At 42.2% G+C, this 25,927-nt stretch overlaps 1 protein-coding gene across 1 annotated transcript in view; it reads left to right on the forward strand.

Moving 5' to 3' along the window:
- Positions 1 to 25,927, forward strand: part of LOC138296986 (stimulated by retinoic acid gene 6 protein-like) — a 499,158-nt gene that overhangs the window by 122,838 nt on the left and 350,393 nt on the right. The window contains exon 4 of the mRNA XM_069236505.1: positions 23,495 to 23,625. Within this exon, the coding sequence (XP_069092606.1) occupies positions 23,495 to 23,625 (131 nt within the window). The remainder of the gene's footprint in view (positions 1 to 23,494; positions 23,626 to 25,927) is intronic.

A 25,927-nucleotide genomic window follows, 5' to 3' on the forward strand; every position in this document is an offset into this window, starting at 1 on the left:
CAAATGTTCAATCTTGTGAGCGGATCATGAGAGCCGGACATAAAGTACAACCCCCTCATAGTCCATGCAGGGAATAGTATGTTCGCCTCTTGGGATCATCTCGCAAGAGCTGTAAGTTTCCCAAAAACAAATTAACACAATATACATACTGTAATCACTTTATTGTTAAAAATTAGCATTCAATAATAACTGACCACATGAAAAAGATCTCTGTACAACAGATTAGAAATAAATGTACAAGTGCTACAGCCACGCAAGTCTCCAGTGAGCCACCAGCGAGCCTCCCACAAGAGCGACCACACACATTAAAAATAGAGGTACGTAGTAAAAACACATAGGCCCATATTTATACTTTTTTAGCGCCGCATTGGGGCATTTTTTTACACAAAAGCGGCACAAACTAACAAAATATAATTGTATTTTGTAAGTTTGCACTGCTTTTGCATCAAAAAATGGCGCAAATGTGGAGCTAAAAAAGTATAAATATGGGCCATAGTTTGCAGTAACACTGCTGGAATAGTTTGTATGTATTTATAAATATATTTTTATTTTTAAAAAAGCCTTCAAATTCACTAAAAAACAAAGGTCAAAAGGATAAAAGGTTTGAAAAAACAATCCTTGGAAATTTACTGAAAATACCAAAGATCAAAGTAACGTTATAGTTAGGTGAATTTCTCATTCACAACGTTTATGTTTTGAACTAACAAAACACAGGAATGCACCATAGCTAGCAGCACTAACTATAACTTACATCCCGCCATGCTCTGCTTATGACCTCACAGATGACATGTGAGGTCATAAGCAGTGCATGGCCGGATGCCAGTAATAGTTAGTGCTGCTAACTATAACTGGTGAATTTCTGTTTTTTCTTTTTTTTAAGTTCAGAGCATTAACATTGTCATTGAGAAATTCACCTAACTATAACTTTACTTTAACCTTTGTTGAACAAATACAGCTATGGAAAGAAACAATGATGTAGTGCTCCAGAAGCATAACAAGATTAATGAAACTTTGAAATAATGCAATTTGGTGAATGGGTTTCCAGAGATTGATGTTAACTGTTAAAGAAAGATAAGAATACCATAACAATCCTTGTATAATTGTATTTTTATTGATTTTATATTTTAAAGAAAGATAAACGTTCACAGGGCCAGAGGAATAGTAATGTGCTTTCAGATAACTGTTTCCATTAAGTAACTTATAATTATATTTTAGATTTTTGACAATTCCTTTACACACATAAAATTGAAATGTTCCAACTGATCTGGTATTCTTAGTATTAGATCACTAAATTGCATCAGCATTGGTTTGTGTTATAATGGATAATTTATATAGCGCTTACTACCCCTGACGAGGCGTCGAAGCGCTTTTCGGTGAGCAGCACGCTACTCTGGAACCCAACTTGGAGTCTAATTAGCTAGTGGGGTTCAAAGGAGACCTTCAGCAAAAGAAAATTCTGACGCACTCCCTATTTGAGTGAAATCAAAGGATCTAATATGTAGGCTTATTTACTGTGAGGTTTTGACAGTGTTATTGTAAAACATTTTTGGGACACTGGGCAAAACATATTTCGAGGTCCCTTGTTGGAACAACTCTGAATGTTATTACACAGTTTCTGCTAATTGAAGCCCGCAGAATGCCCAACAATTCTGAATTATATTTAAACTTTCAGAAATGGGGGGTCAAATAAAAACATCTTGAATATATCTTGCCCTGGGCCCCAAAAGTCCTTAGGATGACCCTGGGTCCTGAAAAAGAGTTAGAGACAGACGTAGGCATGATGAAGTTGAGATAAAGAAATAGACAGATATGAAATAAAGAGAGGAAAAGATCACTTTCCTAGGGGGCCCTCTTTGGAAGTGGAGGCCCTGGGCAATTGCCCACTTTGCCCATACCTTAAAACGTCTCTGTCTTTAGAAAGAACTTTGGTGCAAGTGGTGCACCTTTACAGTACTTGGCCTCCTGAATATTGTACCTTAGCAATAAACAAAGTTTTCATTACGCCCCAGTCCCCTGGGTTTGTAATAAAAAGAGTGAAGGGGGTGTCTCACAGCACTGGGCCCTGATGTCACTGCCATTGCTGCACTATTGATAGCTGTGCCTCTGCGACGACTGCATGTCCTCTCTCCTGGCTGGGCATGTGTCGCGGGCCTGCAGCGTAACTTCTGAAGTGTACAGCCAGCAACTTCACAAGTGCCAAGTGCGGCACAGGCCAGCGTGCCCCACCTGTCTCGATAGATGCCAGCTGAGCTTCGCCCATTTAGATTTGGGCATGCCAGTGCTTACCTAGGCCTTACTTCCCTCTCAGTGACTGTAACCCAAGCCCTTTCATCCCCACCTCTCGTCCTACAAGAGCAAACAGACACAGCTCACAGACAGGCACTTGTAAAAAAACATGCGTACCTTAGTGGACATTTCATTTACTGCGGCCATTACAGGTCGCATTAGGCCTCTTGGATTTCTGGCTTCTGGTGCCACTGCACCAGCTGCACTACTGGTAGCTTTATGCCTAATGTCGGTGCAGGAAAGGTAATATTAAAAGAACAAAAGATGATGGGTTGAATGCTTGCGAAAGTCTCAACCACTGACTATCACTCGGACTACGTCCCAGTCCATCATATTTTATTTTGCCAACTTTGCCATTCCATTAGGAGTAACGATGTGCAAATTAGTCTTAGCCCTGCTCCAAGAGGTACAACCCAGCCTGAGCTGGCAGCAACCACAGACCAGTTTCAGCCTATGTGGGCTGTACAGTGGGGAGAAGCTCGGATGCCTTGAAAAGGCGATGTCGGGTTTTATGACTATGGTATACCATAGTAGTTCATTCATGAGGATAGAGGGTGGGCACCCATATCTGAGCAGGTTTTATAGTGCATTTCAAACCTCACACGGGCTTACATTAATTAAATAAACATCAGTGAAATTGTTCACGTAATAGTATTTTGCACTTAAATAAATAGCCAGCTTTAATTCCCATTTAGGGGTACAAAGAAAATAGTTAGTTCATGACTTCAGATATAGTGAGACCCATCAAATAAGGGCAATCAATGGCATCCTTCATGTAGCCTTTTTGACGTGTTTCCGTATATAGACTCACTGATACCTTTTGTTTTGTGTCTCTTGTTGGCTCTTCGGCTCTCTTTGAGAACAGATTTTGCATAACTTTGTAATCGCACTTCAGTGGCATAATAGACACAGGAAAATGCTTCTCCAGTTGTCATCATTTTGTTTTGTGGCTGTAAATAAATCTCAGTGCTTCTGTCATGAATGTAGTACTTGACTAGTTAAAAAAGAAGCACGGTGTCTAAAGGTTATTGTAGGAGAGTGACTATCAAACGCCTCTGCCAAACACCGAGCTGCTAGTTATGCACAATTAGTCTGTTTATCTCACTCTTACCGGTTCTTTTCTTCTCTGTTTCCTGTCTTGGTCACTATTTCTATGTGTTACTCTTCCTGCAGCATTCTCACTTTTCCACTTTTTTAGCTCCTGCTTTGGATCAAAGTCTGAAGATGCTAAATTAGTCCCGGTCACCAAAAATCAGCGCTGGTGATCCCCGCCAGCAACCACCGGCAGAAATAAAGCACTGTATGGAGGCCGGAGTCTTCCTTTAGTACTATTCCACCAACCAGGGCAATAACAAGCTAAGCCGTTTTGGACTAACGCATTGTCCCTGAGCAGTGTCTGTGCCTCATCATTTGCAGAATAACCTTCAGAGCAGGGCCGCTTTAGTGCTGGTGGCACCCGGTGAACAAATCTTGTTGGCGCCCCCCGCCAATGATCCCCTTCACCACAAATGTCCTCACTTCCACCCTCTAACAGTGCCCTCAAGTCTTCATGACTACTTTCTCTCAGATGCAGGTAATTAGTTTTATAGCGCCACTCATCCCAGTGTAGCACATCAGAGCACTTTACATCGCACACCATTACACAGAGGCAAATCAATCAGATGTGTGTAATTCAGTGTATAGGACATTTTACGTAAGACAGAGGACTACAAGGTGTAGGAGTCATGCCTTCCATACTGGTAGGCAGTATAGTTTAAGAGTGGTTGATCTATACAAAAACAAACTCAGAATTAAAAAAGTACCACCATGGTTGGGGGTCGTCCTTACTAATAAGAATTGATTTCTACCCAAATGAACCCTTTTTGCAACATTACGATAATGAAAGACTGGGGACAAATCATAACATTCTAGCCTATAACTTGCAGTTTCCATGCAGCTCTTTGATGACATTTTCTAGCTCACTGTTCTATGTTGGGACTTTAACTTATAAACTGCAAGTAACTAAAGGACCTCTCAGACAAAAGCAGTAACCCACTGATGTATTTACATTACATGCACATTATGATCTGCTTGCTACACATTTTTTGCAGCAGGATATATTAACCATCTGCACTAACTTAGGATGAGTTGAACTTCCATTAGACAAAACTCAACCTCTCTCCAGAAGGTTAATTAATCATCGTATTTATCTTGACATTTTAATTGTTGTCTAAAAATTGGTGGAGGCAAGGAATGCGGCAGCAAGTAATGTTAAAGCCATAACTACTTGCAAACATGGCGCCCCCACCCAAGTCAGCACCTGGTGCAGTGGCACCGGTCGCACCCCCTTAAGCCAGCCCTGCTTCAGAGTTACCTGACGTTGTTATTGTAGTTATAGGCAATCTTTTTCAGTCATAGAGATGGGGTTGGCAGTCACACCCTGGAAAACAAGGAAGGGTGCGGTTTCCTCTAGAGTACACCTTTCATATTTGTGATTCATAAAAATGAGCAAAACCTCATTCAAACACTTTGGCGCAGGCGGGACTAGGTACTGTTTGTGAGTTGACCCTGTGATTACCAGATCAGACACTTAACAGATGGGTGACAAGGTGTGAATTTGAACTTAATCATAGTAAAACAAAGCAGTCGGTGATCTGTGATATTTAATTACCCGTTTTAATCTTACTTAGCACATGACTAGGAGACGTCCCGAGAAATGTTGTCCTTGGAAAATAGTTCCTTTTTTTACAGCGTAGGATGCCGCATGTTTTGATTGTGACTTTTCCCATTGCGAAGATCCCAGCACTGATACGGAGCATTAGCCTGAAAAAATGCCAATTAAGCAGTAACACCATGCCTTTCTGGCTGTGGGAGAGAGTTAGATTATATACTTAAATCTTACACAGGTCAGTTTGAAAATCAGAACACATTAAGGGAGGCACAATAATGAGGGTCTTCCATACAACTTAACTGACACAATCGTAGGATGCCCAGAAATAGATGCCGCAGCCAATGAGGAATGTGGTCCTATAGGGCCCAATGGCAGGAGAACAAGCCATTGTTCTCCTGAAGCTGGATTGATGAAGGTGAGGTGCAAGACATGTTATTGACCTTTGCGTATGAGATGAAAGACATAGATCAGTTGAAGGCCCCCCCCCCCACACACACAATGCAGGTGCAAGCTCAGACTTCTCATTACATTACTTGTAACTCCACAAATGGTTTCCAAGAACAGAAGAGCAGAAAAAGCTTGGCTAGGCCACGTACTAATTCGAAAAAGCAAGTCTCACCACCCAATCTTTAAATAGTTTGGCAATTAATTAAGCACAGTGTCTTTGCACTTAATTCCTGCTATTGGGACACAATTATTTGTATTGAAAGAAGCTTGAAAAACAGTGCACATAGTGCAAGGCCCAAATAGTTTCAGGTCCAGAATAGAGTGGCAGAATATAACATGAGTATCTGTAAGGCACACATTGAGTCACAGAAATCTTGGTGCTGGATAAGAGAGGTTTATTGTTACCCAACAGTACTCATTTTGTCAACCTTGGGAAGATGAAAGACATAGTATACCTACCAGGATTCAAGCATGTGACCATGGGGTCAAACACAGATCTGTAAAGTGAAGCATTAGCTGAGCCATCAGACCCATCTTCAAGTGTCTCTCCCTCTGATTGAGACTTTCTCCCTGGTATGTTACCAGACCCAGAAGGAGGACCAAGATGGGACTTCAAATCGATTTTAGCAACCAGTTGACTGCACATGGCATCAGCAGTAAGATCACTGCATCAAAGTCCACACAACGTTGCTTCCTCAGGCGTGTTTTTGACAGCAAGTATGGGAAAGGTGATAAACACACAGACATACGATTCTCGATTTTCATAAAGAGTAATTTTCTTTCGCTAGCTATCCTTAAATACTTGATTTCTAAAATTCCATACACCATTAACTTGTCGATGTCCCTTTTGCAAGTTCTCCCTAATTGGTTTCCTGAAAGCAAATCAGAGGAACCTAAAGTCCCTTGAGCTACTCTCTGGTCAGGGACAGCCAGAGAATTATGCCATTGACATAATTGCCCGATATATCTAAGTTGCAATAAGCTATTTTCATATGGCATCTAGAAATCATCAATAACCTACGCTATTTGTGGTTCTGCCCGTAGAAATATTTTCTGTTGCACAATTTTGTTTCACGTTTTGAAATCAATTCTTTTAAGTGCCATTTAACCACTTTATTAAGGAGTTGTATTCATACACCTGCTATTGCAAATTTGACATTCTTATAGGCATAAGACCCTGACAGCTTTATTTTTCTCTGTGACATGTATTGGATGAATGAATCATTTTGGTTGTTCACATAAATTCTTCTGAATAACATATATGTAGTTACATATCTGTCTGCTGCTGTTTCTGCATTTGCACACTTGCATCATAATGTCGTAAGTCATCTTTTTTGCATCTACAGGTGGTTTCAGAGTACGTTTTTCATGCAGAGAGGAAAAAGAAGGGTGTGATTTGGCCTTGTTTAAGTCTAGCATTGGCTTTTGATTTCTGGTGCATCCAAAGCCTGTCTCATTCTCTTAATTAGTTCAGTGCATCATTTCCATTGTTATTTTAAGGAGGCATCTGCATCACAACACAAGAACATATTAGAAAGAACATCCCACTCACACATTTTACAAATACGAAAATCAGACATACATCATTTACAAAGTGAACATGTAAAAGCTAGCAACATCATGCTCAGACTATGCCTACCTGCAGGGCAGTGCACATGTTACTGATGTAAGATATGCTCAATCAGTTTGGTAAGGTCATCTAGCTACTCTCCAATACCAAACTTATACACTCACACTTAATCAAATATGACAATGGCACTGAAACCTGGATAGATCAGAACACTAGAACCAAAACATGTCATCATATTGGGACTCAAACTTCGATCCGGTAGTTGTATTATAGTTGAAGTGATAAAGTGCCAATTATGTCTTGTAAGAGCATATGATGGAACCTTTTTGGATCCTGAAAGACTCCGTAGAATGATGACGTAATTTTTAATACGTGGTGAAGTGAATGCAGGTTTAGACTGTTGGATTCACTGCCACACGCTGAAGAAAAAAGGCATGTAATAAATAGCTCCATATGTGGTGTAGTCATTGTCAAGTACCCAGGCTGGGGAGGACTCTACAACTGGTGACGAGATAGGGCAGAAGTAACCTGATGATCAACAGTGCTCTCCCAGAGAGTTTCCAAAGGTCCAAGCAAACTGCTTGTACATGCCACGTGTGCCTTCGTGGAAGTTCTAAATCGATGTTTGGCGAATGTGGAGTCAAAGCGTCATTGGTCAAGAAACTACAAACAAAGACATACCAAAAGGTACTGTGCTACTACTCAATATAAAGCTATACAGTACATGGACTGCTTCTGCTGAAGGCAGATACCACCAGGTTTTGAAAGTGCAGCAGTAAGCAACAGAAGACTACGTAATACCGCTGCAATCAGAAGTGCTGCAGGCAAAGATCAACCAGATGTTAAGAAAAAAGAAAGACTGAAAACAAACCACTTAGATACATGAAAGGGTCATCTGCTTACCAGAACTGAATAAAGAGAATCAAACTACTGCAGAAGGTGACTCCCAGAGAAGGGCGTTGGGTTGTGCTTACTGAGCCGTCTATACCAGCAGCAACAAGATGCCCAGCAGAAAGCCATTCTGCCAATGGAGACTGCAAAAGATAACCCCTAGGCCAACCGGGCCAGGGAAGGGGCATGAATGGAACTGATGAGCCACAGTGTCAGTTAATCCAATGAACAGTTACATTGATGCCGCCTTCCTGAAACCACCACCACCCTTCAATACCACAAAAAGGCAGAATATTGGCAATAGATGAACTGCTTGGATAAAGACATTTGATGATTTCATTGATGCGCTAGAAGAAACAGATAAAAAGATTATCAAATATCTTAAGGAAGTCATGAAAAAAATTCTGTGAACTGATGAAATTGCCTTCTGTCAAATTAAGGAAGCCTTGAATCTATAGTTGAATCCAGTGCCGAACGTAGATTACAAAAGGTACATTTTCAGTCAAGAATGACAAAGAGTTGGTGAAACCATAGGTGAGTTTGTAGAGTGATTGGATATGCACGTAAAACACTTCAGAGTCAATTAATTTAATGAAGAAGGATCAATACATCTCAGAGTTATTGAATGATGCTTGTCAGATTCTCTCAGGCGATAAATGCTGAGCGAAACATCTAGTCTGGAGCAGGCTGAAGAGCATGCTGATCGACAAGCTGCTGACAGGGAGGCTAGAGGTGCCAAAATGAGTAAGTCATGAATATGAAAAGTGAGCAGAAACACAAAGCTGAGGGACGCAAGGTGAAGTTTCTATGGAAAAAATAACCTATGTTTCTGATGTGGATTGTCATTTCCACACAAAGGAAAGTCTCCCGCCAATGGACAGATATGCAAAGGCTGTTGTGAAGAGAAACATTGTGTGATTGTTCGCAAAGTGAAAGAAAAAGTAAGTGTGCCACAGCGAGAAGACAAAATGGGCACCCAAACATTCCAGAAGCAATGCTCAACGTGCATCCCTGGGACCAAGCAGCAACATCAGTTGAGACAAATCATTACCAAACAAAGTTGATCATCATCTAAATTATTGTCGAAAAGTTCATCAGTATCGAGTGAAAGTGAAGAAGATGATTGTGCAATGTCTTTTTATTATTATTATTATTATTATTATTATTATTATTATTATTATTATTATTATTATTATTATTATTATATCCTAAATAAAAATGAGCAAACATCTACTTTCATTCCATACATATCATAGATTACAGCAGAGTTCACAGATAATAAATATCACATATTCAGTCCATTCTAATGGCAGCAGTATCTCACTGTGCATTCCATTCTTAAAGGTGATATGAATGTGCCAAATGTGGGTTAAAAAGGGAATAACATTACATACCAAATATAGATCATACTAATGCAGTTCCTACTAACGTAGTAACATTGGTTATACATTCAATCTGCAACTAGAAGTATTACTACAAAATTTTATTCAGAAACTAGCCAGTCATCGTATCCAGATTGATTTGAAATCCTGTTGATCATAGTTGACCAGACCCTTTTACCACGTCTCCTAGCAGTTATATACCAAGCAGACGTCCAAACCAATGTTGCAAAGTGGGGGGGTCTGCACTTTCCAATGCAGTTCCATTAAGGAGACGAGCCAGGGCCATAGCTATAAAAATGAAATATACCTGGCCCAAATCTCCCTTGTAGCGGTGAGCATATCTGGGAAGCATCATAGCAGGCGTAATGTATATCTTTTCTCTAGAGGGCTTCTGCCAAAATGATTCTCTCCCTTCCTTAAGCATCTGCAGTCTCTCACAACTCTGAAACATATGTAGTGTATCCGCTGGTCCTTCCCCTCATCTGTGGCACTTATCGTCCACCCTTTTAGCCCAAACAAACAATTTAGCAGGGGTAAAATACAATCTAGACATCGTTTTGTGGGCTCTCAAGCTAGAAGAGAGAAGGACTTTCATTCCTAAACCGATCGTCGTCTGTAGGTCTACATCCTCCTCCCCTACCTTCTGTGCTCAGTACTCTGCCTGATGTTTTAAGTCATCTGGGACAGTACTAACTAGAATATTACACACTTAACCTATATTGCATCCAGAGCACTAAATGACATCTAAGAGGGGGACTCTTTCCAGTGAAAAAGTAGTCTGTCCAATTTTGCCCATAAAATCTCTTATCTGAAGGTATTTAAAGAAGGTGCTATCACCTAACCCGTGTTCCTGCTGCAGCACAGGAAAAAGAATAACTGGTCAGTCAGATAGGGATCACATAGTTTATTAAGACCAGATTTCTCCCATTGCTGACCGATAAGATCATAGGCTTCTGCTGGAAAAAGTGGAGATTGCCACAGGGGAGTATACAAGTTATAACACCCATTATTTATGGGTCTCATGCATTACCCTCCAGACAGGAGCCATAATCTTGAACCTCACTACTTTATTATGACTGGGCTGTATCTGACGTAGAAAACAACCACGAGCTAACCTCCAGAGCATTAGCTCGTAAATCGTAGGGGCCCTATATTATCTTTCAACCCAGCTGTACTGCCCCTCTCAGCCAAGAACAAAACCCCCATCTGCTGAAGGAGGGCAGCCTAATAGTAAAATAAAAAATTAGGTACTGCTCAGCCCCCACCCTCTTGTGTGAGATTTAAAAATGTGAAGGCCCGCCTAATCTTATTGTACTGCCAAACAAAATTAATACATATAGAATCAAGTTTTCGAAGCAGAGACTGGTCCTATTCTTGGGGTATGGTTCAGAACAAATAAAGCACTTGGGTAGAACAGATATCTTCAAAACATTGCACCTTCCGGTCAGGGATAAATGTAAACCATTTGCATGCCTTACATCAGAGCTGATCTTGCTTATTAAAAGATCGAGATTGATCTGGTATATAGAATCAACCTTGGATGTTAGCTTTATACCGAGATATGTGGAGCTATCCACCCTAAGGGTGTCAATCAGGTTGATATTGGCTGTGCACACAATCCATGGTTTTTCCTTATTAAGAAGGTAGCCAGAGCTTCTCCCATATTCCCCAGCCAGTTTCTCAAGCTCAGGTACAGCGGTATGCAGGTCTAAAGTTATTTTTGCGATATCATCCAGGTAGGCAAGTACCTTGGTATCAAACTCATTTATCTGGACTAGTTTAATGGTCTGGCTTTGGGTAAGTTGTTCTTTAAATAAATAAATCTATCTAAAGGGCAAACAGAATTGGAGAGCCTTGTGCCTCTCGTAATAACAATCCTCTGAGATTCGTGGCCCATAATTTGTAGTCTGGTATAATACATCCCCCTTATTGTCTTAACCTGCCATGAGCCAAACACCTTCAGTTTAAAAACTGACCGTAGATAACGCCATGATACTTGATTGAATGTTTATTTCTGCATCTAGGAGGATCATAGCCACCCGATCTCCCATGACTTCCACTATGTCAAAAAGTGTGACAGCTCGTCTTGATGTGGTCTGATGTACCTCTCCTGGGTATAAACCTGTGTTGCCATGGTGAGACCAAATGGGCTATGACTCCCCCCCAAACGAGCTGCTAAAACTTGGAATATAGATTAGAATCAGAATAACTCAACAAAATTGGTCTATAAGAACCTGGGTTATCTGGGGGTTTATTCTTTTTTGGGAAGATCACTATATTTGTGTCCTGCCACAATGGAGGAGGGGCCCTGTTCAGTTGAACCCCTTAAAAAGATCCACTATAAATGGGGCCAACACAGGGTACAATATTTTATAAAAAAGGGAATTTTGTCAGGGTCTCCCACACCATCTCCAGTGAGGAGCTGTATCTGTTTAGGTAAAAAAACTCCATTACCCAGTTGCTCAGATGTTCGATGTAGTAAGTATTTAACAACAGTTTCCTATCAAATAGCCAATTTGCCTGAGGTCTCAATCCTCCCAACCCCCCTACTTCAAAAATTAATAGATTATGGTCAGAAAAAAGCATTGGGAGCTTCCGAATGTGAGCCCTACCAGCTAAACCAGCAGAGACTAAAAAGTAATCTAAACAATAGTACTTCCTATATGGGCAAGAAAAATAGGTGAAGCCAGGATCCTGGTTCTTCATATAATTTCCTTAGTATTCAGCTATCTGTCACCATCCAACATCTAAATGTACATTTAGATCCCCGTAAACAATCAGTGGGGTAGGCCATGTGGCCAGTTCGACCTCCAACTCTTCAAAAAGACCAGGTCATCCTGAATAGATCTATAAATCAAGCAAATAGTAGACTGGTCCCTGCATTAAAGCATTCTTCTACTACCCACCGCCCCCTCTTATCAACCAGCTTCTGTTTAGCTGGTCTGATGTGGTTTTTATCCAGTATAGCTACCCCCTCGATCGTAGATGTCTGAATAGTACATGCTAACATAGCATATCCTTTCATAGCTATCAACTGTCACTTTCCCCAGGGTATATGTGTTTCTTTTAAACAAATAACATCCATAGCCAGAGATCTGAGTATCTCTGCCACTCTTTGCTGTAGAGAATTTACCCTAACCAGAGGCGTATGCCTGTATCCAAATCTTGATGACTAGACAGCTTATTACCATATCAACCTAATGATGACTAGACAGCTTATTACCATATCAACCTAAACTAGCTGCCAGCACAGCCAGGCCTCCTTATGGGACATTCTAAACATTTTGATTTGTCTCTCAACAATGCTAATTTTTTTTGGGATGTACTTTTTCCCCCGCGCCACCTACCCCAACCAAAACCAAACAACCCACCCGCTCCCCCTCCCTCCTTAGTACGCGCCCACCCTACTGAGCCTCAATTGCTCCCTTCACACAATGTTATCTTACTCCCACAGCAGGTGCCCCCCCAACCAACTCACCCCCAGCCACCACTGCCCCAGTTCCCACATGAGAAGCAAATGGAGCACTCATTGGTCTGGTAAGATGTGGGAAGCGTCTCCGCCAGGCTCTGGAGCGAGCAATATTTTTATACTTATGACCTGGGCACCACCTAGAGGGTCCCTTCCTATGCCTATACATGCACCCCCATCCCCAAAATCACCTAATACTATTCATATTTGATCCACCAAAGTGTACATTTCAACATGATAGTCTGCCATCACCCACTACCTATATGGCCCCCACCCATTCTATTGTGCTAACTAGCTCATAAATACTGTTACTGCAAGGCTTACATATACTCCTTAGCTTTGACTTCGGATGTAAACATCCACAAGCTATTATTGCAGACCACTTTCAAGCATACAAGGTTCAATAGGAAGGCCTGCACTCCTTTGTCCTGAAATGGTTTAATTCTGGCAAAAATGTGGCTTAACAAAAAACAAAATGGCGTTGACCGTTCTCTTAGTATCTGGTCTTGCTTTCTTGTAAATTGTCTGTCTAAACAGATAGTTTCCAATGTAAACTAATATTGCCCTAGGTCTTTCCACAATAGTTTTACACTGCTTCAGCATCAGGGGTACTCTGTGAGCTCGTTGAACCTCTTGAGACCAGTTCAAGCCACCAATTCAGAGAGGGCCTGTAGACGGGTCTCGGCGACCGCGTCTTCCCTACCTCGGAACCGCCATCATTCCTCAAGTTCCCTGGATACGGCGTTGCGTTCCCCTGGCAACGAGAGGACGATACGTCGCGTCAGCAGTATCAACTTCCTGAAAGCGGAAGTTGAAAAGACGACGGACAACGCTTATGCGGCGGTGAACGCCACGGAGAAGACGCCGACCGGTGGAGCAACAGAGACAGCGATTCCGAATACGCGGGAGCAGTTCAGCGGAGCTTGCAACCAGACGCCGAGCGAGTCATTAGGAGAGACACAGAAGACGCGAGATTCCCGCCACGACCCCGGAGGGTCGTGGCTTTGGAAGGTACGGTCCCTCCTAGGGGCAAGGGGGTCACCGACAAACGTAGGCACTGGGGAAGGGAAACAGGGAGGCGGGAGAAAGGGAGGAGAGGGACACTGAAACACAGAGAGGGGAGGGCGGGAGACCAAGGAATTAAACAGCACCAGAACCCAAACCCTTCACCGTAACCCCCTCCTCACCAACCCACCCTGCTTGCTCCCTTCCCCCTTTAGATAAAAGTAACAGACACCCGACCCCACGGAAGGACTTACCTGTTCTTTCTTTTTTCCATGCTCCCGGAAACCACCTGATGGGTCCACGTCCAACACCATCACGACAGCTCTGGGAAAGGACAGAAGAAGAAAGAAGAAAATAATTAGAACAAGTGACAGGAAGAATTAATTGTAACCTAACCATAAAATTACTGAACAAAGTACTTTCCTCTGTGAGCACGAACCAGAGAATAAAAGAAATACGATAAGACCCGTGTACCACTTCTGAGACTCAGTTTTTATATACGCTCGTATACCACATCCTACCACAGGGCCTTTTGAATTAGCTCCACAAAAAACAACCTAGTACCAGAGCATTCTTTGCATTCTGGCACCCCTAAAATTTGCAGGTTGTTCCGGCGCTGGCGATTTTCTTGATCATCTGGTTTCCACTGGACATCTAGTAGCTGAACCTCGTGTGCATTTGTCTGACCTTGGGCCCCTGCCACTTTAGCCTCAAGAGTCAATGTTCTAGTTTCTAAGTCGGCCAATCGATCAACAACAGCAGTTCAGGACTTTGCCATTTTGCGAACTACTCCCTGCACTTTACGGGTTGCCGCTTGAGTCCAAGGCTGTCAAGTCTGGTCACCTCTCTGTGTGACATAATGCACTGGTAGATTGCTTCCAGGGCTGGAGGGGGTGGCTAGAGTTATGTAACTCACCAGGGCCTACAGGTAAACCTCCTACTAGCTGATCTGTTGGCGAGTAGTCCCATTGCAAGTCTTTCCAAGTTTTAGCCATTAGTGCATTATTTTTGACAGTCTTACAGGCAGTAGGCATGATATCCTGATCCACATCACTTGGAGGATAATGGCTAGAGTCAAAAGTTGCCTTAGAATCCTTGACCGACCATGAAGTAAAAAGTCACTTGTTGCCATTTATTTCGGACCAAGCTTTTCCCCTGCTGCCATTATGGTGGCTTTTAGCAAGTCTATAGCAAGCCTATGCGCCTTACAAAAGTTGCGAGGGGAACACAGGTCTTTATGGCCACCTGTATTGGCCAAGTCATCATGGTCTCCAGCTCCAGACCCACCCTCGGGTCAACCTGCATACTTTTTGGCACAGCATTCTCAATGGGTCCTCGAGAGCCCTCTATTGATTGTGATACGTTTGAAGGAGAGGAATGGCTTACTTCGGGGTCCCCCAACTGTTGGTGAAGATGAACATCCTCCTTAGCGGCGACCGCCGCTTCACAAGTTAATCTATGGCCCCCAATTGGAGATTACCTGCTGTCTAACATCCTCCCGAGCATTTAAGACTGGTGTCTTCCCCTTCTTGGAATCACTCTCCACTTCTTCCATCTCAGTAACTGGATGGGGGCGGGCAGCACAAAAGACACATCATTGAGGTGCCGGACACAGGAGCAGGGGGGAATTTCCCCTCTCTCTTTTCTCCAATACTTCTGTTTCAGCACCAGGTGGTGTCTTCCGCCCATTCACCTGCACCGCCCACTCCGTCTCTGACAAACTCAGCCGCTGCAGCATTTTGGGTTGTATTTGAGGCAGCTTGTTTAGGCAGTCCACCGCCCACAGTTGTAGGTCCCATTTTTCAGGTCGGAGTGCCGATGATGGCACGACTATGTCCGTAGATTTTAAAGACTGCTGCTATCAGCTGCTCCCAAGCATGCAGTAACTTTTTACGGCAGTAGAGCAGAGCATAGTTACCCCCACCCAAATAGCTTTGTCGTGTCACTTGAAGAAGCCCTACAGCAGTATCAACCAGCATGGTGACCTAGGCTGTACTCTGGCAAGTCTATAACCCGGCGTGCTTGAGCCTTTAGACATCTAGACGGAGAGCCGCAGTACGGCCGCATCAGCCGGCCTCCATATTGCTTCTCCTCACGGCCACCATCTTTACATGCATCTTGCCAAGACGATACATGTAAGGCACCCCTAAAGTAGTCCCTACGTAGCTCCATAGGCAGGGTGCATGTACTGATGATTTTTAAATGTCCTAGCAGTGAAATACTGCCAAATTCAGTTTCCACTGTTGCAAGGCCTAGCTCTGTCATAGGTTAACATGGGGGCTGCCTTTAAATAACTTCTAAGTGCAGTTTCTCTTTGGGCAGATGGAGATGTGGAGTTTGGTGTCTCTCAACTCACAATTTAAAAATACATATTTTTGTGAAGTTGGTTTTTAAATTGTCAGTTTGAAAATGCCATTTTTAGAAAGTGGGCATTTTCTTGTTTAAACCATTCTGTGACTCCGTCTGCTTGTGTATTCCCTCTCTGGGTCAGATTGACAGTTGGGCTGTTTGTGAATCTCCACTAGATGAATCTCCAATAGACAGTGACGCAAAGGGAGATGGGATGTAGCCTACAAATCCTGATGGGCCATCTGGGCTAGAGTGGAGGGAGGAGTGGTCACTTAAACCTGAATGGGCTGTGCCTGCCCTCACACAATGCAGTCTCTAACCCCGTGGTTTAAGTCTGGAGCCAGGCCTGGGCAAGGCAGGATCTTGTGAATAACAGAGACTTTCCTTTGAAGTTTCTGAACTTCAAAGGCAGAAAGGGGTATAAGTAGCGGACCCAGATTTTCAGATCACTTCAAGGATTCAAGAGGACCCCAGATTTTCAGATCACTTCAAGGATTCAAGAGAAACCTTTGTGAGGAGAAGAGCTGAAGGAGAGGCGCTGCCCCTGCCTTTGACTGTGCTTTGGTGGGCTATTCTGCAGTTGCTGCTTCTGCCTGTGAAAGGGGACGAAGACTGGACTTTGTTGTGCATTCCTGCTTGAGAAGATTCTCCACGGGCTTGGATTGAGCTTTCCTCCTGTTTTGAAGTCTCAGGGCCATCAAAGACTTGCTCTGTCAGCACCTGGACTCTCTGCTGAGGCTCCTGCCCTGCCAAGTGATGCCTATTCAAGTCCCTGTGCCATTGAAAGGAGAAGCTGGTGGAAATCCAAGAATACCCGAGGGCACCGACTTTATGACCCCGGACTGATGCCGCTGCCGGATTCCGTGACGCCACTTGCAACTGAAGCCGTGGTCCTCACTGGAGTGTGGCGACCCCACAGGCCAGATGCCACAGAAGCCTTGTCGAAGTCCTCAACTCCATGAGTCTGTAGATGCTGTGTCGCCGACACCTGTGACGCCTGACTTTGCCGCACAACGCCATGACCACCAGATATCGGCTCCACCGGAAGTGCTCAAATCCAACGCTTCACACCGATGCTGCCTCAGCTCTACCACTCTGCAGTAAGGACCCGACGTCTCTTCGTGACACCTCCGCTACGCAGCACCGGAACCAACACTGCAACAGATTCAGCGATGCTGTGATCCCCACCTTCGGGCACCTGCTTGTTTTTTCATTTTCACAAGGTACTGTACCTGGGGGTCCATGTGACTCCGTGCCCATGCCATTAGTGTCAGATTGTTGGGAACGGCTCCATCATGACTCCGTGATATCATCAATTCGAAGCATTTGTGTTTCTAAGCACTATATATTGAAGTTGAATCTTTAAAAATTCATAACTTTGCTTGTGTATGTTGGAATTTTTTTGTTTTGGTCTTGTTTTGCTCAGATAAATATTGGCTATGTTTCAAACCTGGTATTGAGTTGTTTTGTAGTGTTTCCACTGTATTACTGTGTGTGTTGGTACAAATACTTTACACATTGTCTCAGTCTTTCTGCTCATGCCAAGCTACTAAGGGGGTAAGTGGGGGTGAACAGGGTGTGTTTCTCCCTTACCCTGACTACAGTGAGCATCCTTGCTTGGACAGGGGGCAACCTGACTGCCAACCAAAGACCCCATTTCTAACAATTACATTACACAAATTGGCCTGTTTTGATACAAACGACTACTGGCCTGATTTAAAGTTTGGCAGATGGGTTACTCTGTTAAGAATACGAAGAATATCCCACCCACTGTATTATGATGTCCATAGGATATAATGGCTTTGTAATACGGCAGACGGGATATCCTTCACATTTGTGACAGAAGAACCCCACCTGCTAGGTTCTAGATCAGGCGCTAAGTTTTGGAGTGTCATCAGATGCCGAGATTTTTCAAGATGTCATTAGATGTATCATACAACCTGTTGTAAGTGCTTTCAACTATAGCAATGGCATACTGGTTTTTGGAGCCACACAGAAGGAACATGACAAAGCGTTAAGACAAATGTGTTGTTTACTTGTTGATGCAGGTTTAATGCTAAATGTTGAGAAATGTGAATTCAATAAGACAAAGCCAAAATTCTTGGCCATATTTTTTCTGATGGGACATGACACCTGATCCAGTTAAGGCACAAGTGTTGTCAACTGCCAGTTCCCTACAAGATGTTTCTATGTTAGGTTAATTCCTTGGCATGGCCAGTTACTGTTCCAGATAGATGTGAGACTTTGCCACTGTGAGTGCTCCATTGAGAGAGTTGACAAAAAAGAATGTTTTATTTCACTGGTCACATAAATGCGCGCAAAGTTTTAAGAGAATCAAACAAGCTATTGAAAAGGCTACTGAAATGGCCTACTTTGATCCAAAGCTAGATACTGAAGTTGTTATTGATGCTAGCCCAGTCGAATTAGGCTCTATCCTTGCACAACACAGCAGACAGCCAAATGCTCAAAGGCATATTGTGGCTCATGCAAGTAAAAGTTTGTCGCAGACTGAATGTGCTTATTCACAACCAGAAAAGGAATGTTTAGCAGTGGTGTGGGCTTATGACTATTTCCATATGTTCCTGTACAGAAAACCTTTCACACTTGTGACAGGTCATCAAGCATTGCTATCTTTGGCAATCCAAAAGCCAAAATTCCTCTACAAATTGGATGTTTGGGTCGACTATTATGAGTACAACTACACAATCGTGCATCATCCAGGGAAAGATCAAACCCTGTTGACTACTTTTCAAGAGTGCCTTTACGGAGTCAAGGCACCCCATCAAAGACGGCTGTAGTCTACATAAATTTCATTGTGAAATCAAACACACCAGGTGCCATTTTGGTGGAACAAATTGTCAATGGCATGAGTCAAGATAGTGACATATTAAAATTAAAAGATATTATTAAATGTCAGAAATGGAATCGACATACTCAACATCCTATCAGTGACAGTGAGTATAAGAAGTACAAAAATGTCAAAGATGAACTGTCCGTGACACAATAAAGAATTATCCACAGGGTTTCAAGAATCATCATTCCAGAGAGTCTGCGACAGCAAGTAACTGAAGTGGCCCATGAAGGACATCATGGAATCATTGCTACTAAACAAGCTCTCTGAGATCGAGCCAGGTTTCCTCATCTTGATAAACAAGTTGAAAAAGAGTTGAAAACCTGTCCTGTCATCTATGTAACTGTCTGTCACTGAAATCTACTCAACGCCCCTTGAATATTTCAGAGCTGCCAAAGCATGCCTGAGAAACGATTGCTATTGAGTTTTTGAGTCCACTTGACAATGAACATCACCTGGTGGTGATTGTGGACCAATACCCTTGCTTCCCATTAATTGAAGATCTCTCGTCTATCACTCAGGACAGAGCCATTGAGAGATTAGATGGCATCTTTGAGACATGGGGCATTCCTACTATTTTGAAAACTGACAATGGCCTACCTTTTAATACCAGAGAATTCAGAGACTTCCTCAATCTGCTTAATGTGAAGCATCATAAGAGCAATCCTCTTTGACCATAAGGCTAATGCCCTAGTTCCACATTTTATGAGTATGTTTTAGAAAGTTGTTCAGAATGCTACATTAGAGAAGCTCAACCTCAAGACTGTCCTGAATTCTACTTAACAAACTTAACGTTGACTTCTCACTCGACCACATGTGAAGGCCATGCATTGTTGATGTTCGGGAGAGCCATAATGACAAAGGTACTTCAGTGGACCAACACCAGATGAAAAACCGACAACGTAAATCTGATGCTTCTTTTGATGCCAAGATATTTCATGTTGTAACCAACAGGAAAATCTATCACCCAAGATTACTTGCACTTCAAACATGTGGCTCAACTCTAATTGGACACTAATGTAAATGTAGAGACTGGTTCAGAGAGTACAGTTAGAAAAGCCTAGACTGCTGTTGCTCCAACATTACCAAAGCAGATCATTAGCCCTCTGATTACTGATTGCCAGTTTCCAAATACACAAGCCGGACAAGTCATCAAAGCACCAAGAAGGCTCATTGAAACGTTGTAATGTGAATACGTTGTAAAAAAGTTAAATTTTTTATTTAACGGACAGGGAGATGTTGTGCCTTGTGAGTATGTATGATGGAACCTTTTTGGATCATGATAAGCTCTGTAGAATGATGTAGTAAATTTTTGAACATGGTGAAGTGAATGCAGGTTTAGAATGTTGGGTTCGCAGTTACACGCTGAACAATAAAGATTTGTAATGCATAGCTCCATGTGTGGTGTAGTCATTGGTGGGTACCCAGGCTGGGGAGGGCCCTACAGTGCCCAATAAGCCTGACAAGATTCTGAAGCAAATTGCTAATGGCTAGCATGCTACTCTTTAGGTGTTCTTAGTTTACAGCCTGACCTATGCTTGAATTGTTTTGGTGTTGTGCATGGTAGGAGCTGGGTAAAGCTGAACTCTTATTGTGCAATGTATGTCCTTACACCTCAAGGTGTAACGAAAAAAGTAAAATAAAGGACATTCAAGATTATAAGTCTTTGATGTGTTTGATTGGCAGAGTGGGTGAATGCAGTGTGCCCTTTTTGGGACTTTCATGGTGTTGTGATAGATTGATATGCAATGGAAAGCTCCACAGAAGCTGAAAGACCCCTTCAGGCGGCCAACACCACCACAAGGCCATACTAAAGGCACCATACAAACACCACTAATGTAACATATTCTATATCAGCATAACTATTCACACAATGGATAGTAAGCATAAAGTAATCGGATAATTTACTCTGGTATGTCGTGTATTTGTATGGTTTTTGTGGACAAAAGTGAACTCATTATTAATTAATGTATTTATATGAGTCCAAAATATAGTACTAATATATTCACATGGGCATGATTGTATTTCATTTTTAGTGGTAGTTGTTCACAGTGAAGTAGATATTTATGTTGTGTAGTACTGGTTCATCCAAATTGTTGGATTGTGTTGTTGACCCTATGTAACAAACAGAGTCAGAACTTGTTGTGTAACACTGCCTCTGCATCTCCTAGACCAGAGCCTAACTTTCTAAATGGATTTCAAAATAGAAAGAGTAGTTTTATCAAAGGATTTCCCAAGTTCAAATTATTTTTAAAATTAAATTATTGTCCCTGATGGCACAATAGTGCATAGGGAATGACAGCTAACGTATGTCATGATCAACCCTGAAGTTTGGAGATCAGTAAAGGGGAGAGGGCATGGACATCATTTAGGGGTCTCCAGGGGTCGCAGCTACGACCCCTGACTTGCTCTTTGTGACCCCTGGAACTGCCTTTGCGACCCCTGACCTTAGAGGTGGCAAATTCAGTGGTAGGGACACAGTGCCATCTCGTTCTTATGGATGTCAGTTGGGACTTGCTCTCTTTGCTTTCTATTAATTGTAATAATAGTATTCACTATTACTGTAACAAAAAGGGTACAATTAGCTTGAATATGCCCTTTCAGGTAGCTGAGGTAAGTAAAAATGCTTTTAAATGTATGGTGTGTGCGTGCTTGCTGGTGAGAGTGTGTTTATGTGAGAGAGTTTGTGTGTAAGTGTGAATCTGTGTGCATATGTGAGTATGTGTCTGTAAGAGAAAGTAGAGGTCAAAGGCCACGTGATGTCACTTCTGCTACCCCTGGCATTTTAGCGAATTGATCTCTATGGTAGAGGGCACTTCTTTATAGACCCTGCAGAGGCTCGGAAAATTGTAGAGTTTTGTCCTCAGTCTGGAAACAACTGGGGAGCTCATTCACAGCTAGAAACAAAGAGAAAATTATTAAAATGGGTAGGAGCAGTATGAAAAATACAAATAATAACAAATGACATCTTTGAGAGTAATTGTATATGATATGCCTTGAATAAACTCCCTGCGATTAAGCAGCAATGTATTTGAAGTGTATGGTCATTCTGTTGTACATGTGGAGCGGAGCACCACAACCTGTGAGCAGTAACAGAAAGACCTTTCTTTCCTCTTATCGGTTTTCCTCTTTCTACTGAGACAGACACTTATCTACAAGGACATGATGGTCCTTGGAGTAAGACTAAATGCATGCAACTAAATGAATTCACGTGGGTTGTGCATTAGATCAGTTATGGTTGTGGGTTTCCAAAGGAGTCTTCACTTGGAAGCCTCGGAGCCATGCTTCCTAAATTCGGTGTGGGCTACTTTTATCTTAAACAATTATCTGGATGAAATTGATAAAACTGCCTTACAGGCTTCTGAAGCCAACGTCATCAACTACTGCTCTACGGACATTAGCATTATTTGTTGTAATGGTGCTTGACACAACAATCGTGCATTATTGTTTTCATTTATTAGCTATCTATCTACATGAGCCAAACCATCTCTTGCAGCGTATTGTTTGACAATTTGTTAAAATGGGGCATAGTACTTGGACATTGTGGATATTAGTTGTACCACAGGACCCATTCTAGACGTGAACCACTGAGGGCCAGATTCACAAGGCCCTTGTGCCCCTTAGCGCCACATTTGCGGCCAAACAATTTCCGCAAATGTGACGCTAACGGGCCACTACCATAGTGCCATATTTACAAGGGGGCACGAACGCCACCTTGTAAACCCTTTGCGCCGCATCATGCATAATATATGCATGATGTGTGCAAAGGGGGCGTTCCCTCATTAGAGGGTCGATGAAAATGGTGCAATGGAATCTACAAGATTCCATTGCGCCATTTTAAGCGTAATTTTTAACGCCTGCTTAAAACAGGCGTTAAAATGAGGCTCTCATTGATTTCAATGGACCTCTTAGCACTATACTGGATTAGTTTAATCTTTTTGGACGCTAATCCAGTATAGCATTACAATAGCATAAAAAAAATGACGTTATTCCCCCTAACATACGCCATGGTGCTCCGTATTGTAAATACGGCGCTACCATGGTGGCGTTAGGGGATGCAAGGGGGCGGCAAGAAAAGTGGCGCATCACTAGTGATGCACCACTTTCTTGTAAATATGGCCCTGAATCTCCAAAGGAACCACTCTCGAGCTGATATCATGATCGCCTACCTTCCCCTGGAGTTAGACTCTTTGCATCTCTGGCACCTACATTTCTGCCTCTGTCTTTACAGGTGGTAGTTGCTATCACAGATTTACTCCTGGAACTGGCTGAGGAGTGGGCAAAAATTCTGACAGGAAGGTTTTAAAAGACTGTCAAGCTCTTGTCGCTGTGCCCCGAGACAATATCAATAAAACATTTAAAAACAAACTATCACTTGCTGGTTATTTTGCGATTCAATGTAACAGCGTCCAAGCAAGCTGCTGCTGAGAAAATATCTCAATTGAACATTCTTTTACTTTTTTACGTAAAAATTAAAACAAAGTTAACAGTCATTATCGTCATTAATATCCAACTCGACCTTTAGTCAGTTTGTTGGTAATGATCTCAGTCTCAAAGGGATTAAGAGATGCTTTCTGTTCTCTCGCCTTGCCAGACCCTTAGATTTTGTTGGCGCATTCAACAATCGTTGGACACTTGGATTTGCGTTTGGGGCCATAGCGAATAAGATCATGTTCCTGTTCTCGGAGGAATTCACTCCATCTGAAGTGCCTAGTTGGGCAAAAGGTAGGCCATCTTTCACAGACATATCTGGCCTTTTCTTCCCTCACTGACCCTGGAAGCTAAATTTCACATTTCGTTGCCTCACTAATGTATTCAGTCCTTTCTACACTTATGAATTCTATGACAATAAATATATTTTGTATTTATTTTAGGAAATCAAAAAAGTGTTGGTTTAGGATGTTTGAATTAATCTCAGTGATCGGTAATTGCTCAGGGTTGCAGCAGTCCAACGTTTTTGTTTTTCTATTATCACTCTGCAGTCATCATCACAATACAGTTGCTCGCCTTTAAACATCCAAGCATCTAAAACTTTAACTTACAATTTGTGACTAATTTACCTCAATGTTTAGTTAATTCACTGACCACCCATTAAAAGAACACATAACTCTGTGCTTGAAAACGTTTTGGGAGTTAGTTGAATTATTAATTGAAAAGCTGTACATTAACTTCAGCTAATCCTTATTACAGCCCTGTTCATCCTCACTGGCTTCATATCCTTGCTTGGGCTCCTTCCATCTTCAACCATGTCAGCCTCAGAGAGACGAATCACTTTATGAAACATGCCCATAAAACATGCCACACTCACCCACATCTGGCCGTGAGAGAGCAATGTTATGAGGAAGTGAAGACTAGACATAATGGTGTTTTGCTAATTTGGCCTGAGTAGGCCCTCGTTTTAACATGTAAAATGCTTTTTCTGTGCTTCACATATTTTTCCTTTGTAGGCCCACATTCTTCATTGTTTAGGTAGTGAAAGGAGTATTTTATATTAGAGAAATGAAGGCTGAGCAAGAAGACCCTGGCACAAACTGGGTAACTGGTGTGCCTTCTGTTTGTCCGTCTGGGAAGAAGGAGCTCAAGGTTGATTTGGTGGTTACGGGTGCGTGAGATGGGAGAATCTCTCCTTGTTGCAAGTACGCTCTGTGAGAAGGAGCAGTAATTGGCTATCAGATGACATGTTCAGAAGATACGGATGCTCCTGGAACTTCAATGTTCATTTAGTTTTCACATTGTTGAAGAGATTGCAGAATCTTTTTAGAATCCGAGAGGTGCAGACTTCTTAGACTCCTTGTCCTTACAGTGTATAGCTTCATGCTAACACTGGACCCTTGAATTTTTTGAAGACTTCTAGTGAAGACTATAAATGCTGACACCTACCTTGCTTTGTCCCGCAACTCTTAAATCTGATTCTATTATTTTTAGAGCCTTAAGTAGATGTCTCAAATTTTTATTTTTCCTGAGAAGATATCTGACTCCTTCCATTGAAGGTCAATTCTTATTTCTTAGTTTTTGCATCACTGCGCCTGTAACATTTATATGCTGTATACTGAATAGACTGAACTTGGTTTGGCATTTCAGCTTAGCGGTTCTGATTTTGTATTTTTACAATCTGATTTTGTTATATTCATATACTGGAGTGATAACTAGCTTGAAATAAATCTAATAAACTTCAATATTGATTCCTGGTCCTTTTTGTGTAGCCAAAAGGGCTTCACAGAATTGTAAATCTTAATTTGGTGATGTAGACTGACCTCCGTTTCCATGCACGCTTTAACAAGATGGCAGCTTGTCGGATGGTTCAGTTGTTGGAACAGAGAGTTAGAACGCTCAAATTCTAGTTGCCCAAACCCAGTCCATATCCCAAAAGCTCATGATTCAAGTCAGAGGACTGATGGAGTTTCAGCCATTCAGGAGAGAATTGTAACAGGAGGTGAGTGAGTATTAATATGGTTGTGTGTTGTTGTCGCGTATGTCTAGCTTGCAGTGTTGAAGAGGATTGTGTTATATGATGCAGTAATATTTAAGTTGTTTTGAGAGTGTGGCACTTGATGCAAGGAAGTTGAAGTTGCTATAAGGTCTGACGTGGCCTAAGAGCCCAGGATAGTATTAAAAAGTGTAGAAGACAATATATTGTATTTGTCTGCTACGCTTGACGATGCTTGTTGTGAGACGTCGTCAACGGCACAACTGAGATAGGACATATATCTTTGCATGTAAGTGAGGCGTAATTGGTGTGGGGGAGTCCTAGTGCACAGGAAACCACTACATCAATTCGAGTGATTCCCCGCAGGTCGAGGTTTTATTAAAAAGCGTGTCAGAGTGAGTTAGAAAGTGCCTGTCTAAATTGTTTCTTGTGTGATTGATTACTTTCATTTCTTTAATGGAGCAGGCAAAGTTGTTTGTTGAATTTGCTTTTGAAGTTGCTCTGCATGTCTTTAGTATTGAGAAGAGTAGGCTCGTGAAAATTGTTAAGGAGGGTGAGCCACTGTGAAGAGACAGGCCGACAACACATTGTGCAGCGCTG

The sequence above is a fragment of the Pleurodeles waltl genome, chromosome 1_2, assembly GCF_031143425.1.
Source record: "Pleurodeles waltl isolate 20211129_DDA chromosome 1_2, aPleWal1.hap1.20221129, whole genome shotgun sequence".
Taxonomy (NCBI): Eukaryota; Metazoa; Chordata; class Amphibia; order Caudata; family Salamandridae; genus Pleurodeles; species Pleurodeles waltl.